Source organism: Gorilla gorilla, chromosome 2 (assembly GCF_029281585.2).
Source record: "Gorilla gorilla gorilla isolate KB3781 chromosome 2, NHGRI_mGorGor1-v2.1_pri, whole genome shotgun sequence".
Lineage (NCBI taxonomy): Eukaryota > Metazoa > Chordata > Mammalia > Primates > Hominidae > Gorilla > Gorilla gorilla.
Genome location: NC_086017.1, coordinates 70,372,224 through 70,386,121, shown reverse-complemented (window position 1 = coordinate 70,386,121; position 13,898 = coordinate 70,372,224). Strand labels below are relative to the sequence as shown.

At 39.0% G+C, this 13,898-nt stretch overlaps 1 protein-coding gene across 9 annotated transcripts in view; it reads left to right on the top strand.

Annotated features, from left to right (window-relative positions):
* The window catches only part of FHIT (fragile histidine triad diadenosine triphosphatase), a 1,510,123-nt gene that overhangs the window by 718,630 nt on the left and 777,595 nt on the right, over positions 1 to 13,898 (top strand). For all 9 annotated transcript variants that reach the window (XM_055383480.2, XM_055383484.2, XM_055383482.2 and 6 more), the window contains one exon: positions 3,109 to 3,228. In XM_055383480.2, coding sequence (XP_055239455.2) covers positions 3,126 to 3,228 — 103 coding nt within the window. In that variant the 5' untranslated portion in view covers positions 3,109 to 3,125. The remainder of the gene's footprint in view (positions 1 to 3,108; positions 3,229 to 13,898) is intronic.

Genomic DNA, 13,898 nt, shown 5'->3' with positions numbered 1-13,898 from the left:
TCAACTTCACCTTCAGCCCCTCTCTCTTCCTGGGAGATTGAGGAGTGGGGCTGAAAGTTCCGGCCCTATAATCCTGCTTTGGTTCTTCTTTTTTTTTTTTTTAATTTAATTTATTTTATTTTATTTATATATATATTTTTATTATACTTTAAGTTCTAGGGTACATGTGCACAACATGCAGGTTTGTCACATATGTATACATGTGCCATGTTGGTGTGCTGCACCCATTAACTTGTCATTTACATTAGGTATATCTCCTAATGCTATCCCTCCACCCTCGCCCCACCCCACAACAGGCCCCAGTGTGTGATGTTCCCCTTCCTGTGTCCAAGTGTTCTCACTGTTCAATTCCCACCTATAAGTGAGAACATGCAGTGTTTGGTTTTTTGTCCTTGTGATAGTTTGCTGAGAATGATGGTTTCCAGCTTCATCCATGTCCCTACAAAGGACATGAACTCATCCTTTTTATGGCTGCATAGTATTCCATGTATATGTGCTACATTTTCTTAATCCAGTCTATCACTGTTGGACATTTGGGTTTGTTCCAAGTCTTTGCTATTGTGAATAGTGCCGCAATAAACATACGTGTGCATGTGTCTTTATAGCAGCATGATTTGTAATCCTTTGGGTATATACCCAGTAATGGGATGGCTGGGTCAAATGGTATTTCTAGTTCAAGATCCCTGAGGAATCGCCACACTGACTTCCAAAATGGTTGAACTGGTTTACAGTCCCAGCAACAGTGTAAAAGTGTTCCTGTTTCTCCACATTCTCTCCAGCACCTGTTGTTTCCTGACTTTTTACTAATCACCATTCTAGCTGGTGTGAGATTGTATCTCATTGTGGTTTTGATTTGCATTTTCTCTGATGGCTATTGATGATGAGCATTTTTTCATGTGTCTGTTGGCTGCATAAATGTCTTCTTCTGAGAACTATCTGTTCATATCCTTCACCTACTTGTTGATGGGGTTGTTTGTTTTTTTCTTGTAAATTTGTTTGAGTTCTTTGTAGATTCTGGATATTAGCCCTTTGTCAGATGAGTAGATTGCAAACATTTTCTCCCATTCTGTAGGTTGCCTGTTCACTCTGATGGTAGTTTCTTTTGCTGTGCAGAAGCTCTTTAGTTTAATTAGATCCCATTTGTCAATTTTGGCTTGTGTTGCCATTGCTTTTGGTGTTTTAGACATGAAGTCCTTGCCCATGCCTATGTCCTGAATGGTATTGCCTAGGTTTTCTTCTAGGGTTTTTATGGTTTTAGGTCTAACATTTAAGTCTTTAATCCATCTTGAATTAATTTTTGTATAAGGTGTAAGGAAGGGATCCAATTTCAGCTTTCTACATATGGCTAGCCAGTTTTCCCAGCACCATTTGTTAAATAAGGAATCCTTTCCCCATTTCTTGTTTTTGTCAGGTTTGTCAAAGATCAGATAGTTGTAGATGTGTAGCATTATTTCTGAGGGCTCTGTTCTGTTCCATTGGTCTATATCTCTGTTTTGGTACCAGTACCATGCTGTTTTGGTTACTGTAGCCTTGTAGTATAGTTTGAAGTCAGGTGGCATGATGCCTCCAACATTGTTCTTTTGGCTTAGGATTGACTTGGCAATGCAGGTTCTTTTTTGGTTCCATATGAACTTTAAAGTAGTTTTTTTCCAATTCTGTGAAGAAAGTCATTGGTAGCTTGATGGGGATGGCATTGAATCTATAAATTACCTTGGGCAGTATGGCCATTTTCACAATACTGATTCTTCCTATCCATGAGCATAGAATGTTCTTCCATTTGTTTGTGTCCTCTTTTATTTCGTTGAGCAGTGGTTTGTAGTTCTCCTTGAAGAGGCCCTTCACATCCCTTATAAGTTAGATTCCTAGGTATTTTATTCTCTTTGAAGCAATTGTGAATGGGAGTTCACTCATGATTTTGCTCTCTATTGTCTGTTATTGGTCTATAACTATGCTTGGTCCTTCTTGTGATCAACCGCATCCTGAAGCTACCTAGACTCTTAGAGGCTGCTAGACACCAGTCAATCATTAGCATACAAAAAGACATCACTTTGGAGTTTCTAAGGATTTTAGGAGTTGTGTGCCAGGAAATGGGGTTGAAAACCAAATGCATATTTCACAGTATCACAAATAGCCAACTATTTTCTAATTTCATCCTTTTTGTAATCCTTTCTCTGTTTTTCTGTAGATTGATCCATGTTCCTCAGTTTCATACTAGGCTGTTCCTGAATTAGAAAAATGAAGTAGTTTTCTAGGGATGGTGTTTCTTAGTCATTCACAAAGTGTGTCTTAGTCATTCACAAAGTAACTTTGTCGTGTATTGGCATCCAGCTGATTGAAAAGTCATTCCTTGGTGCTAGATGGATTTGGCTTGTCTCAGCTGTGCCATGTGCCAAATTCCCTTCAGCCTCCCTTTCCTGCCCCAGGCCCCCCATGGCTTTCCCTCAAAAGGAAGACGCAGAACATTTCAGGTACCTTGCTGCTTTGTGGCCCTATTACAACCAGGAATTGTTCTAGTTTTGAACTCCGTTTTGCTCCTTCCTTCTTTTTAAAGTTTTTTTTCTCCTTTATTTTGGAGATTTTACTAGAATAGTTCTCTGGAAGTGCTCATGTTTTTGTAATTGTAGGCAAGGTCAGACAGTGTTTGTACTTGCTCTAAATTGCTATTATATGAACATAAAACCGTTTGAGAGAAGCACTTAAGAATTAGAAGGTTTATAGTTAATACTTAATGAAAATTTTCAGCTTAGCAGACATGACAAAATAGATGGGCAAAAATAAGTAGCTGACAAATAGGGCCTTGTGGATTTGAGTTAAGGTGGCACCATGAAGTGCAGAGGGAGTGAAGGGGAAAAGCTGTTTTATTGTCCAGGTGCAAGCTTCTGCTTGAAAATTGCTAACTCTAGTCAAGGAAACACTGGTAGGGAGAGTGGAGTATTTTAGAAAGACTTGCCCAGAATGCATCTTGGTGAACATTCAATGAGAAACAATTTCAATGGCATCCTCTCTGCAACTAAGAATCTGTAGTAATGGAATTTGCTTTCTTTAAGGTGGTATATGAACTGAGTTTCTTAATTGAATTTTATAACTATCCATTGTCTTTTCTTTTAGACTTCAACTGTGAGGACATGTCGTTCAGATTTGGCCAACATCTCATCAAGCCCTCTGTGGTGTTTCTCAAAACAGAACTGTCCTTCGCTTTTGTGAATAGGAAACCTGTGGTACCAGGACGTATCCTTTTTTTTTTTTTGGAGAGGGAAAATAAAAATCTTCTGAGCCTAACCAGCCAAATGAATATAAATACAAGATTGGCCTCCAGTCTGTCCAAAAAGGTAAATAAAGAATCCATCTCCCTCCCACTTTGGAGACACCAGGTAAGATGTTACTCATATCTATTCTGAATCCAGTTGGTGGCACCAGTAATATGCTTGATCAATGTTGCAGAACTTCTGAAGAGAGTTGCTTAGCAACCGTGGCTTTGGAGGTGAATTTTTGCTTGACCTTTTCACTACCATAGCTGAGTAAATAAATAGGTGCTTCTAAAATGAGCCCAGTGAATATCACGGGCACTTGGTTTTCAGCTTATCTGTTGTGAATTTTAATAGTACATTGGGTGGTGCCTTTGTGATGTGGAAGTAAGATATGTGAGGATTTCAGACTGACTTTGTTGCTTTACCTCTTGGAGATCATTCAAGTTGTGCGTTTTAATTAAATTTATATTATAGATATACTTACAATTTTTTAAAAAAATATTAGGACCTGAAATAGCATTTTCTCTTGGGAAAAATACCAGCTTGTAGATCATTGACCAGTGTCATTGGTGGAGTTGTTTTATTTCCCTCTGACCACTGAGTTGTAGTCTTTCCTCCTATAGACTTCAGTAGGAGCTTTATCTTTTGCAGTGGGAATAACAAGCATTGGTGAAATGCTTGGGAAGTTATCTTTATGTTGTTGGAAGTTTCACTCCTGATTGTGTGCATATGAATTTTGTACGGACTCTTCAGGATGTTTTTCTCTTTCCTCCTTAACTTAGTTTACCATGCAGAAGGCAACAGAATAAAATTTGATATTTTCAGATAATAAGTATTTTCCACGCTGAGACATGATTTTGCTTTGAAATGAATTTCTTAGTAATTCTGAATGTACAAATGTGCCAAGAGGTTTTTCAGAGTAAGCTACATTTTTTTTCCAGTGAAAATGTGGAAAGTGCTTGAGAACTTTGTGAACAAGCTTCCTTTCTAGCCACGTAACTATTGTATGCTGAAAAAAAAAATACAAATAAGAAAAACATGTACCAAAAGATAATTGTGATTGTATTATAGACTCCCAAATTTCTGGAATCCAAATTCTAGTCAAATAAATTGTATTAATTTAGAAAACTAATAAGCAATAATCTAGTAAATATGTAAGCTTTTTTTAATATTTAAAACTCTTAAATGAGTCTAAATAATATTAGAAAACTATTTTCTTCCGTTTATTAAAAAAAAACACTAGAATGATTTAGAAAGGCCCTAGAAAACAGCACAATTTTTAATTTTAATACCAATTGTGTATTGAAATCTTTTAAAAGACCTGAATTTCTTGAAGTAACATTTTATTTTGCTATAAGTTTGTAGTGGGCTTTTTCCTTTGGGGTTTTTTAAAGCAAAATGTCTGTAAATTCAGGTGTTAAAAGAATATGGTTTAAATGCCATCTCTCTCTAGGTGCCAGCTTTAACTGACTTTTAGAAAAGAAATAAAGGGACCTGGGATGAAAATGTGAATTTAGACAAGATCCGTTTGTCTAGATTCACTCTCATTCCTATGAAAATTAGAGGTCACAGAGATGTACCACTTTTTTTTTTTTTCGTTCCTTTTGAGGCAAAGTCTCACTCTGTAGCCCAGGCTAAGTTGCAGTGGCACAATCTTGGCTCAGTACAATCTCTGCCTCCCGGGTTCAACCGATTCTTATGCCACAGCCTCCCAAGCAGCTGGGACCGCAGGCAGGCACTACCACACTGAGCTAATTTTTGTATTTTTAGTAGAGACGGGGTTTCGCCATGTTGGCCACTTTTTAAGATGGTTAATAATGGAATGAACTCTGCTTTGTAGTTTTTTTACTCATATCTTGAGAGTAATTTGATATTTCAGACTTTTTAACAAACTCAGAAAAAGTGATGTCTAAAACCAGGGCATACCTGAGTTTGAACTCAAGAAAACTAGAAATGTCTATGTCTAGGAAAATATCTGTAGTGAATAGCGAGCAAGTAGTGAATGACAACTCGTTTCTTTCTGGATGGCACTGGTGTGACCATTTGGGAAGTGAACCCTGTTCAGTTACTGTATATTTGAGTAAATACCAAGGGCTTGGAGAATATTTTATTAAAATTAACACACTTCAGTTTGTTTGGAAGGTAGCAAGAAGGATCCAACCCTCTCTGATTATAAGAACAATGAGAACCAGAGCTTTTTTAAAATCATTATACTCTATAAGGCTAATTAACAGCTGCAGTATTTAAAACAGTCTCAGGGCCAGTAGACAATGTGTTCAGACAATGCTTTTTATGTGATGATTTTGTAACTTTTTATTTTACTTTACCTTTGTAAACTCTGCCATGTTACAACTGGGAGACGCATCTTAATAAGGTACTCCTTTGCTTGCAGAAAGCTCTAGTCTTTTGTCCTGAGACTTGAGAATGGAAGATGTGGATAGCTCTGTCCACTAACATTTCGTAAATAAATGGTGAGATGTCTGGAGTGGGCTTTTATCTTCCTCCAGTGTTCTCTCCTGCCTGCCCTAGTCTAGCCCTTAGGTGTGGTTCATCTAGATTTATGCTGTCTCCCTGCCTCTGGGCTTTTCCAATGTAGCCTGTAACTTTATCTGAACCATAGCCCTGACCATATCATTCTTCTCTTCCCTTGTTAATAAACCAATAAGGAATGTCTGTTTTTTGACGATAAAGTCCAAATTCCTTAGAATGGTTTTTAAGGACCTTCATTGTACTGGCTCAGTCTCCCTTCTTTCCGGCTGTTTCCTGAATATGTGTTGTACTATCCCTTTACTATACTTTCTCCTGCCCCTCACCTCAACTGGAGATTCTCCCCATCCTTTTCATTTCATCTGAAGTGCTTTTATAACTGTCCCCCGCTCCTAGGGAAAAAAACAAAACAAAACTCTGTCCTCTTTGTTTGTGACACTCACTTCCTTATTCTCGTGTTGATTCATTCAGTACTTTATTACTGAGCTCATACTCTGTTCCAGGTACCAAGACCAAACACATAGCCCAGTCTGCCTCATATCCAAAGTACGTGCATCCCTATTTCTCTCTGCACTGAGTCTTTCCTTCCTGTGGACGGGACCTGCTCTTGCACATCTCTTTTTTCTTAGCATCCAAATGTACTGTGTTCACTGAATCTAAAGTGAAGCTGGAAACATCAGGAGTATATGCATTGTTCCAGTTAACAGAATAGAGAGACAGGATATGCCGAAATCCCACCTCTTCCCGATTCCCATCCCCAAGGCCAAGTCTTATCACCACTTTTTTCCAGATGTTTCAGTATCATGTCCAAGCTAGGTTTTCCCAGCTTCCCCTTCATCCTTTGTCCATTACAATTCTGTTTACAAGTGTGTGAGTGTAGGGAGTTAAATCTAAAAGCAGTGAATGAATTGATGGCATATGGGAAAAGATTCTTTGCCATTTCTTTACATGTTAATTTGTGAATGAATGGACCAATCTGTGTTTTAAGGGCAGTATATTGGCATCTTTATGTAAAATGGAACATTTTATTTTGTATGTTTGATGAATTCTTCTTAAAAATGGCATTCAGGTGCCCTTTGGGGAGTGTGCCATTCATGAGAGGCTTGTAAATGTCATCTTTGAACTTGTCTCTCTTATAACATTTTGCTGCCCCTCACCAACACTTATTTCTTATGACTTTGCTCACTGACTTTTTCATAGCTTTCAGAGAAAGAAAAAGAACTGTCAAATCAGAGGCCAAAGAAACGCTTTTGAAGCAGGATGGTTTGCTTCATTCTCAAAACAGCCACTTCAGTCCCTCCTTGTTCCCACCTGAAGCAAATACTTCTGTTCCTTGCCAACACTGTTTAAAGCCTATTGAACAGGCTTTGGCTTCTGTGGTGCAACACTTAGAAGAATATGTCAGAATGTCTTTAATCCATTAATTTCTTATTACTGGAAAATGCTTTTCAGAGTTTCTTGGTGACAGAATCATTTTGAAGAGTACACATTCGGAATTCTGCAGCAAACATTTTATTCCTGTGTCTCAGTGCAGCCCAGCTATTGTTCATGGCTTAAATAAATTTGAACCATTATGGCTAATACTTCTCCTTACCCCCACTCCCTTTGCTTTGTGCTGTGTCTATCTCTCTTCTTGAGTTGAGCATGAAAATTAATTTAAACATTAGTGGTATCCATTTGAAGACTGGGGCTTTTATTGTAAATAAAATTATTCATTTGTTCTGTTGTCTTCAGCAGAGAGTGTATTGATCTCTGCATTGCTGTTCTGAATGGCATAAGGAGCTGCAACATGAGGGAGACACAGCAACATTTGTGGATGAATTGAATAGGGTGTGTAATGACAGAAACCTTGCTCACTGATCATACTGTATTCTACAAATCATACATCAACAGTTTACTGAATCAGTTATTAAAAAGAGCAGATTTTTCCAGTCAAGACCATCTCACACAGAATGTTACCAGGGCCATACAACATTAGGATGATGCATGTAGGGACAGCCTTACAAAGTATATTTGTGAGAGAATTAGACTAGGTAACTTAAAGAACATTTCTGCTGACACATTAGAAATAAAAAGTTGGCTACCATGCAAACTGTGCTCCAAGATCCAAATTCAAAAGGTAAGAAAGAAAACTCTGACAAATATCTTTTAATATGGAATATTAACTTTCCAAAGAGCAATGTTAAGTTTCCCCAGTTTTCAGACCATTACCATGTTGAGTGTTCCTGAAATAAGTGGAAAAATAATAAAAATAGCTTCATTACTTAACAGTGATTCTTACAGAATAGATGCTATACATAAAAGCGCCCTTTTAGTCCTTCCATAAAAATCAGAAATATTTGTCATTTCCTCAGTAGGTTGTAATCTTGTGAATTCCTTTAATTGTTCAGGAAACTGCAGTTATTAGTGATCTTTCATTTCTCTAAAGAGTTTCTTTTCAAACCTTCCTGTACAAGTAAAATGAGCACAAGCACTATTTTAATATCTTTATAGCTAAAGATAGGTTCTTGCTCTTAAAATTTCCCTAAGCACATGTCTTGTCTTTGCTCTGTGCATGCTTGTTGTATATTAGCCAGCTTAAGAGCTTTTGGAGGAGAAATGTTCAAAGACAATATTGCTGTCCATTGTAGTGGGGCAAGTTGGTTTTCTTGTGGCCACATTTTTTTCTTGACTTCATTTGGCAGATTATTGTGTTCAAAGACATCCATTTAGCAGTGATTGTTAAGTTGGAGCTTTCTTTTTCCTACTTCTGTGGGAAAGGTTTCCGTATGAATGTGCACCTACCCTTGGGTTATTAGAGTACATGGCCACCAGCTACAAGCAGCTTCTGATAGCACTGGACAATGGGAACAAAGGAAGTTATTGGATGCTTTCATCATTCAAAGTTGACCAACATCTTTTTTCAGTGTCTAAAATCCACCACAGAGAATCCTGCCAACTCCCATTGTAAGACAAACTTGGTGTGACCATCATCCATCTTGACTTGCCATCTGAAGAATTACAATGCAGAAAACAAACTCATTTTATCTCACATACCAGCTGATCAGTTGGTAGTGAGCTGGCAAGGTTGAGGACTCAGGCTGCACGTGGGGTCAGAAGGCAGTAACTGTCATGGGCACTAGAGGGGAAGGGGAAGCCCTCCTCACTAGTCTCTTCCTCTCCCAAGTTTATTTTTTGTTTCTGGAGCCGAGACTGACATCTTTATTTTTTATCAGACAGAACGATGGATTGTTGGAACCTGATGCTGAAGGAATTAAGTAGGTACTTTGTATGTGTGCAAGGAAGGTTTGAAACTGGATGGAGAAAAATGTGTGGACTTTGTGCACTTTGTCCTGGCCGCTTCAAAATGAAGGTGACATACCCATGAAACACTGTTCCTGAGGCATGTACATGTTGGTCTCTAGACCTCATCTAGACTACTTCCTGTTATCTGCCTTCTCTTCCTTGACTCATCTGGCTCCTTGCTGCCTGCTCTCTGGTGAGGATATGTATGTACAAAGTAGCCTTGTGGGTTACTAGGTCCCTGTTGCTTAATGATAGTTTTAACTGTCTTTCCTTGATCTTGACCTGTCTTCCATACTATGTTTTACCTTCTAGCCCCAGATCGTGCTGTGAATGGGATGGGGTGGGCTGTCCTGACCTGATTATGCATTACAGGAGAAAAATTCAACTGTCATTTTGATTAGGACTTTTAGCAGGTACATTTTTCAGAATTGCATAAAGGCTGTAGAGTCACTTTTGCAACCAGAAATGTGTATCTTTACAATCTGCGGATCTACACAGAATGTAATTCTGTTAATGTGTATGTATGTTGGGGGAGAGGGATATTAGGGATGTTCTTTCTCCAATTCTAGCGAATGGTAGAATGATAATTATATGTATCTAGACAACACTTCGAATATTTCTTATATTGCTATCGTGGGTATCCTGTAATGTGGAAAGCTGTTCACCATTTCTATTTATTTCCACAGTAACTTTTTCAAGTAGTTTTAAACTGTCATGGTTAACAATCACTGAACTCTTTTCATTATATTCTGGGCATATTTTTGACCTGCTTTCCATGCAAGTCATCAGATTTTAAGGAACAGGAAAAGACTGGTCATAGTGTTGCAGGCATCGCACTTGCTAAGGAATATAATTAGAAGTAATGAATGGAATAATAATACGTCATTATTTATAAGAAGTGTCATGTAATTAACTCAAATAATGCAGAATATATTCTAATTTCCATTTGGAATGAAAATAGGTTTGTTTGAACATCAGTAGGTAGTTACTTATTCTTTTATATTTCATGCACATATCAAAACTGTTAAAATCTACTGAGTACATACACGTGGATTTTTTACAACAGTCAAGATAGCTTTCCTCTCCTAATAGAGTCTTATGTATATTCCTTATTTTTATTATATATACATAATTCATATATGTGTTCAACTCTTAGAATTAGCATAATTAATTTATATTTCTTGCAAATTAATGATCTAATTTATTTACTTAGCTGCCATTTCCTTTCTCAAACTAATTAACTGAAAAAATAACCATAAATTTGCAAATAGCTTCTGGGCACAAATCCTACATTGGACTTATCCTTAAAAACCTCTACAATACCAGATATCTGAAGTAGTTTGCATTCTAAACTATCTTTGTGAGATTTCTACTACAGGCTTTAAGTATATTTCAGGAGCCTTGGTTTAGCTTATATCTACCTGCACTTGGGGGTCAGGATATGGGTGGATATGTCTTAGGCAGTGGAGTTATGTTTATGTGTAACAATTAGTATGACAGGTGGTACTGACCAATGTCAAAGGTGGTTCCTGAAACCTCTGTACTGTGCCAGACATCAGCCTATTAATTTGTGCATTGTGGGGGGGTCTGGAGAGTCCGAGGGGAGGAAGAAAAGAGGTGGTGAGCAGCATGCAAGTGTAATAAGTAATACTTCTGTATTTCAATATTGTAATAACAGGAATGGACATGCCAGTGCACATGGTCTCAGTAGATTTTAGAGGGAGATTTTAGAGGGAGAAAAACAGATGGAAGAAGCTCCTTTATATTCCTAAGACCAAGCATGTTCTTTGTTCTTCAAGACCATTAAGTCAAGCATAATTGTAGATTAGCTGATTAATTAAGACCAACAGAACTCTTTCTTTGTATCAAATGGTCATCTTCCTCACACTGAACTTAGCCTCCTAATAGTGGTTTAAGGGAAAGCTTACTTGTAGCATGGGGGATACTGAGGCAATTTCCTTCCTTCCTTCCTTCCTTCCTTCCTTCCTTCCTTCCTTCCTTCCTTCCTTCCTTTCTTTTCCTTTTGTATATGTGTTTGGGGTAACTGTGGCAGTGGAGAGTACATTTATATACATATAACTAATATCTTACATTAAGATAATATTTTTAAATAATTAAAATTATATTTTATGACTAACAATGCATTATTGGAGTCAATATTTTGTTTCACACAGGCACAGTGGTGCACACCTGTAATCCCAGAGTTTTGGGAGGCTGAAGCAGGGGCATCACTTGAGACCAGGAGTTTGAGACCAGCCTAGGCGGCATAGCTAGACCCTTTTCTACAAGAAAAATTTATTGGCTAGGCGTGATGGCATGCATCTGTAGTCCTAACTGCTAGGGAGGCTGAGGTAGGAGGATTGCTTTAGCCCAGGAGTTCAAGGTTATAGTAAGCTGTGATTGCACCACTGCACTCTAGCCTGGGCTGCAGAGCAAGAACCTTTCTGAAACAAAAATTGTTCTATCCTCATTGGCCTATGAGTGGTTTGAATGGAAAAGCCGAGGCACAGACCAGTGGTGGCTCTAGTTCATGGGAGTCTGGGCTTTACCCAGGACTTTTGATTCTCATTCCATTGTTCATTTCACCCTCTCCAGTTGCATTTCACATATGCTGCAAACATCTATGTACTGTGGGGTGGGTGTCCTGAGATGTTCTTCTCCCTAGAGTTTAAACGTTTCCTATTAGCCCCACTTTCTAGTGTTGTATTTTCCTAAATCTTTACTCTGCCATTTATATTTTTATGGGCGTTTTGCTGTTAGTGGCTTTATTATTTTATTGTAAGCTTCATTATCATTTAAGAATAAGACCAACCTTAGTGACTTCTGAAAGTCTAGAAGGTTTCAGCCTTACTCTCCACTGCCATCTATATTGGGTCAGGCAGTTTAGCTTGGCTAGCAGCATAATTTGCTCTGAGATAAAATGGGTCCAGGAGGAGCTAAATTCATCTGGCTCTCCAATTTTTCTCCTGATAGGTTTTGAAATGCCTGAAGTTATCAAGAACTTCTTTTTATCTTTAAGATTAATTTTCAGTTCAAGAGATTTATGTGCTAATACTTTAAAAGTTAGCCATGATACCCTTCCATTCACCAAAGATGATTGCTTTAATAGTTGTTAAATAAGATGTGTCAAGATAAAAATAAATCCACAGGAATTACATGAAAATCTAGAGTGTTTAACATGCAGAGGCCTAGAATACTAGTTAGTATTTTCTATTCTGTTTAGGGACCAAATGACTCTAGAAGCCATCTCTCAGGGAGCCATATCTGCAGTAATGTAATTGAAGTTCAGGAGTGCAGCAGATGTTGAGTGAAACTTTTCATGTTTCCGTGGAATAAACAGCTAAGGCCTAAGCAGGAATGCTGACATTTGGGGACAGATGCTCCCCACATCCACATTACTGAGAGGCAGCAGCAGAACCATTCCTACCTCACTGAAACATACCTCCACGCCCCCAAACTGCAAAGGGAGAGGATTCGTGAGGATAAAGATCGACAGTTGAAATGAGGAGTGTTGAGATGCTTTTTTCTTCCCTCTTCTGGAATAATTACTCCCACTGCCTCGAAAGTCACATCCCTTCGGGGATGCTTTCCACAAAATGACACTGGCATCTTGTTCTTTGGCTTGATGCTACGAAGCTGTAGGACCTGCAGGCTGACGCAGGCACTGTCATGATCTGGGAGTGCAGGGAGGTACAATTGCTTTTGGAGAGCTTCCCATGTGCTCTGTGGAGTTTGGAATTGTACATGAGCACACAAGAGTGCTTGCTTCTCATCTTTGCATTCCTGAATGTAGGGTGGGGCAGGGGAGGCTTGTTGGAGAGGCCTGTAGTAGCAGAGCAAGAAGTCACTGAAGAGGAGTAGTGTTGCTGGGAGAAAAGATGAAAACAACTTTTCTACACTGTTTCACCTTTTCAGTAGCCCTTTGAAGAAGCCCAGAAGCACCAACCTCAGCAGGTCCCCCGGTTCCTGTAAATGACCATGAATGTCCGAGTAGGAGGCAGGCGCCACTAGGTTGCTCAGGTAGATGCTGGGCCAACTGAGGTGCTGGCCTCTCCAGAGAGGGGATTGGGTCATGGAACACCTGCAGACCTAAAAGGGAGACATGGCTGTCCTTTTGTAAATGGATCCTCAGAAACAAACTGGGGCGAGACTTTACTACCTTCCTGGAAAAAACATGTCTGTTAATTCGCCAGTGCAGACTACCATATTTGCAGAGGCTCCCAGCAGATGGAACTGAAGCTAGACCAGGGACACTTACCTGTCACCTGTTGGTGTGTGTGTGTGTGTGTGTGTGTGTGTGTGTGTGTGTATGTATGTGTTGTGTGTTTCATTTTGTGTTTTTGTTTTTGAGACAGGGTCTCACTCTGTCATCCAAGCTGTAGTACAGTGGTAAAACCTTGACTCACTGCAGCCTTGAGCTCCAGGACTCAAGTGATCTTCTCACCTCAGCCTCCTGAGCAGCTGGGACTACAGGTGCGGGCCACCACGCCCAGCTAATTTTTGCATTTTTTGTAGAGACAAGGTTTCACCATGTTGCTCAGGCTGATCTCAAACTCCTGAGCTCAAGCAATCTACCTCAGCCTCCCAAAGTGCTGGAATTACAGGCATGTGCCACCACACCTGGCCACCTGTCACCTGTTGACAGGCAACCTGATACCTAAGACCACTCTGCCTTTAATGCTAGCATAGCTTAGCCTTACTATGGGGGAAACACTTGTAGAGAGCTCTAAGTAGTAAAAGTTGCATCTCAAGTCTGTGCTTGGTAGGATATAAAATTTTAAAAGAACCAAGACTAGAATTTTAAAATGGAGAGATTTACAATTATGGAAAGTGACTACATAGTTATATGTTCTGCCCAAGATATTATTAAAGAGCCAG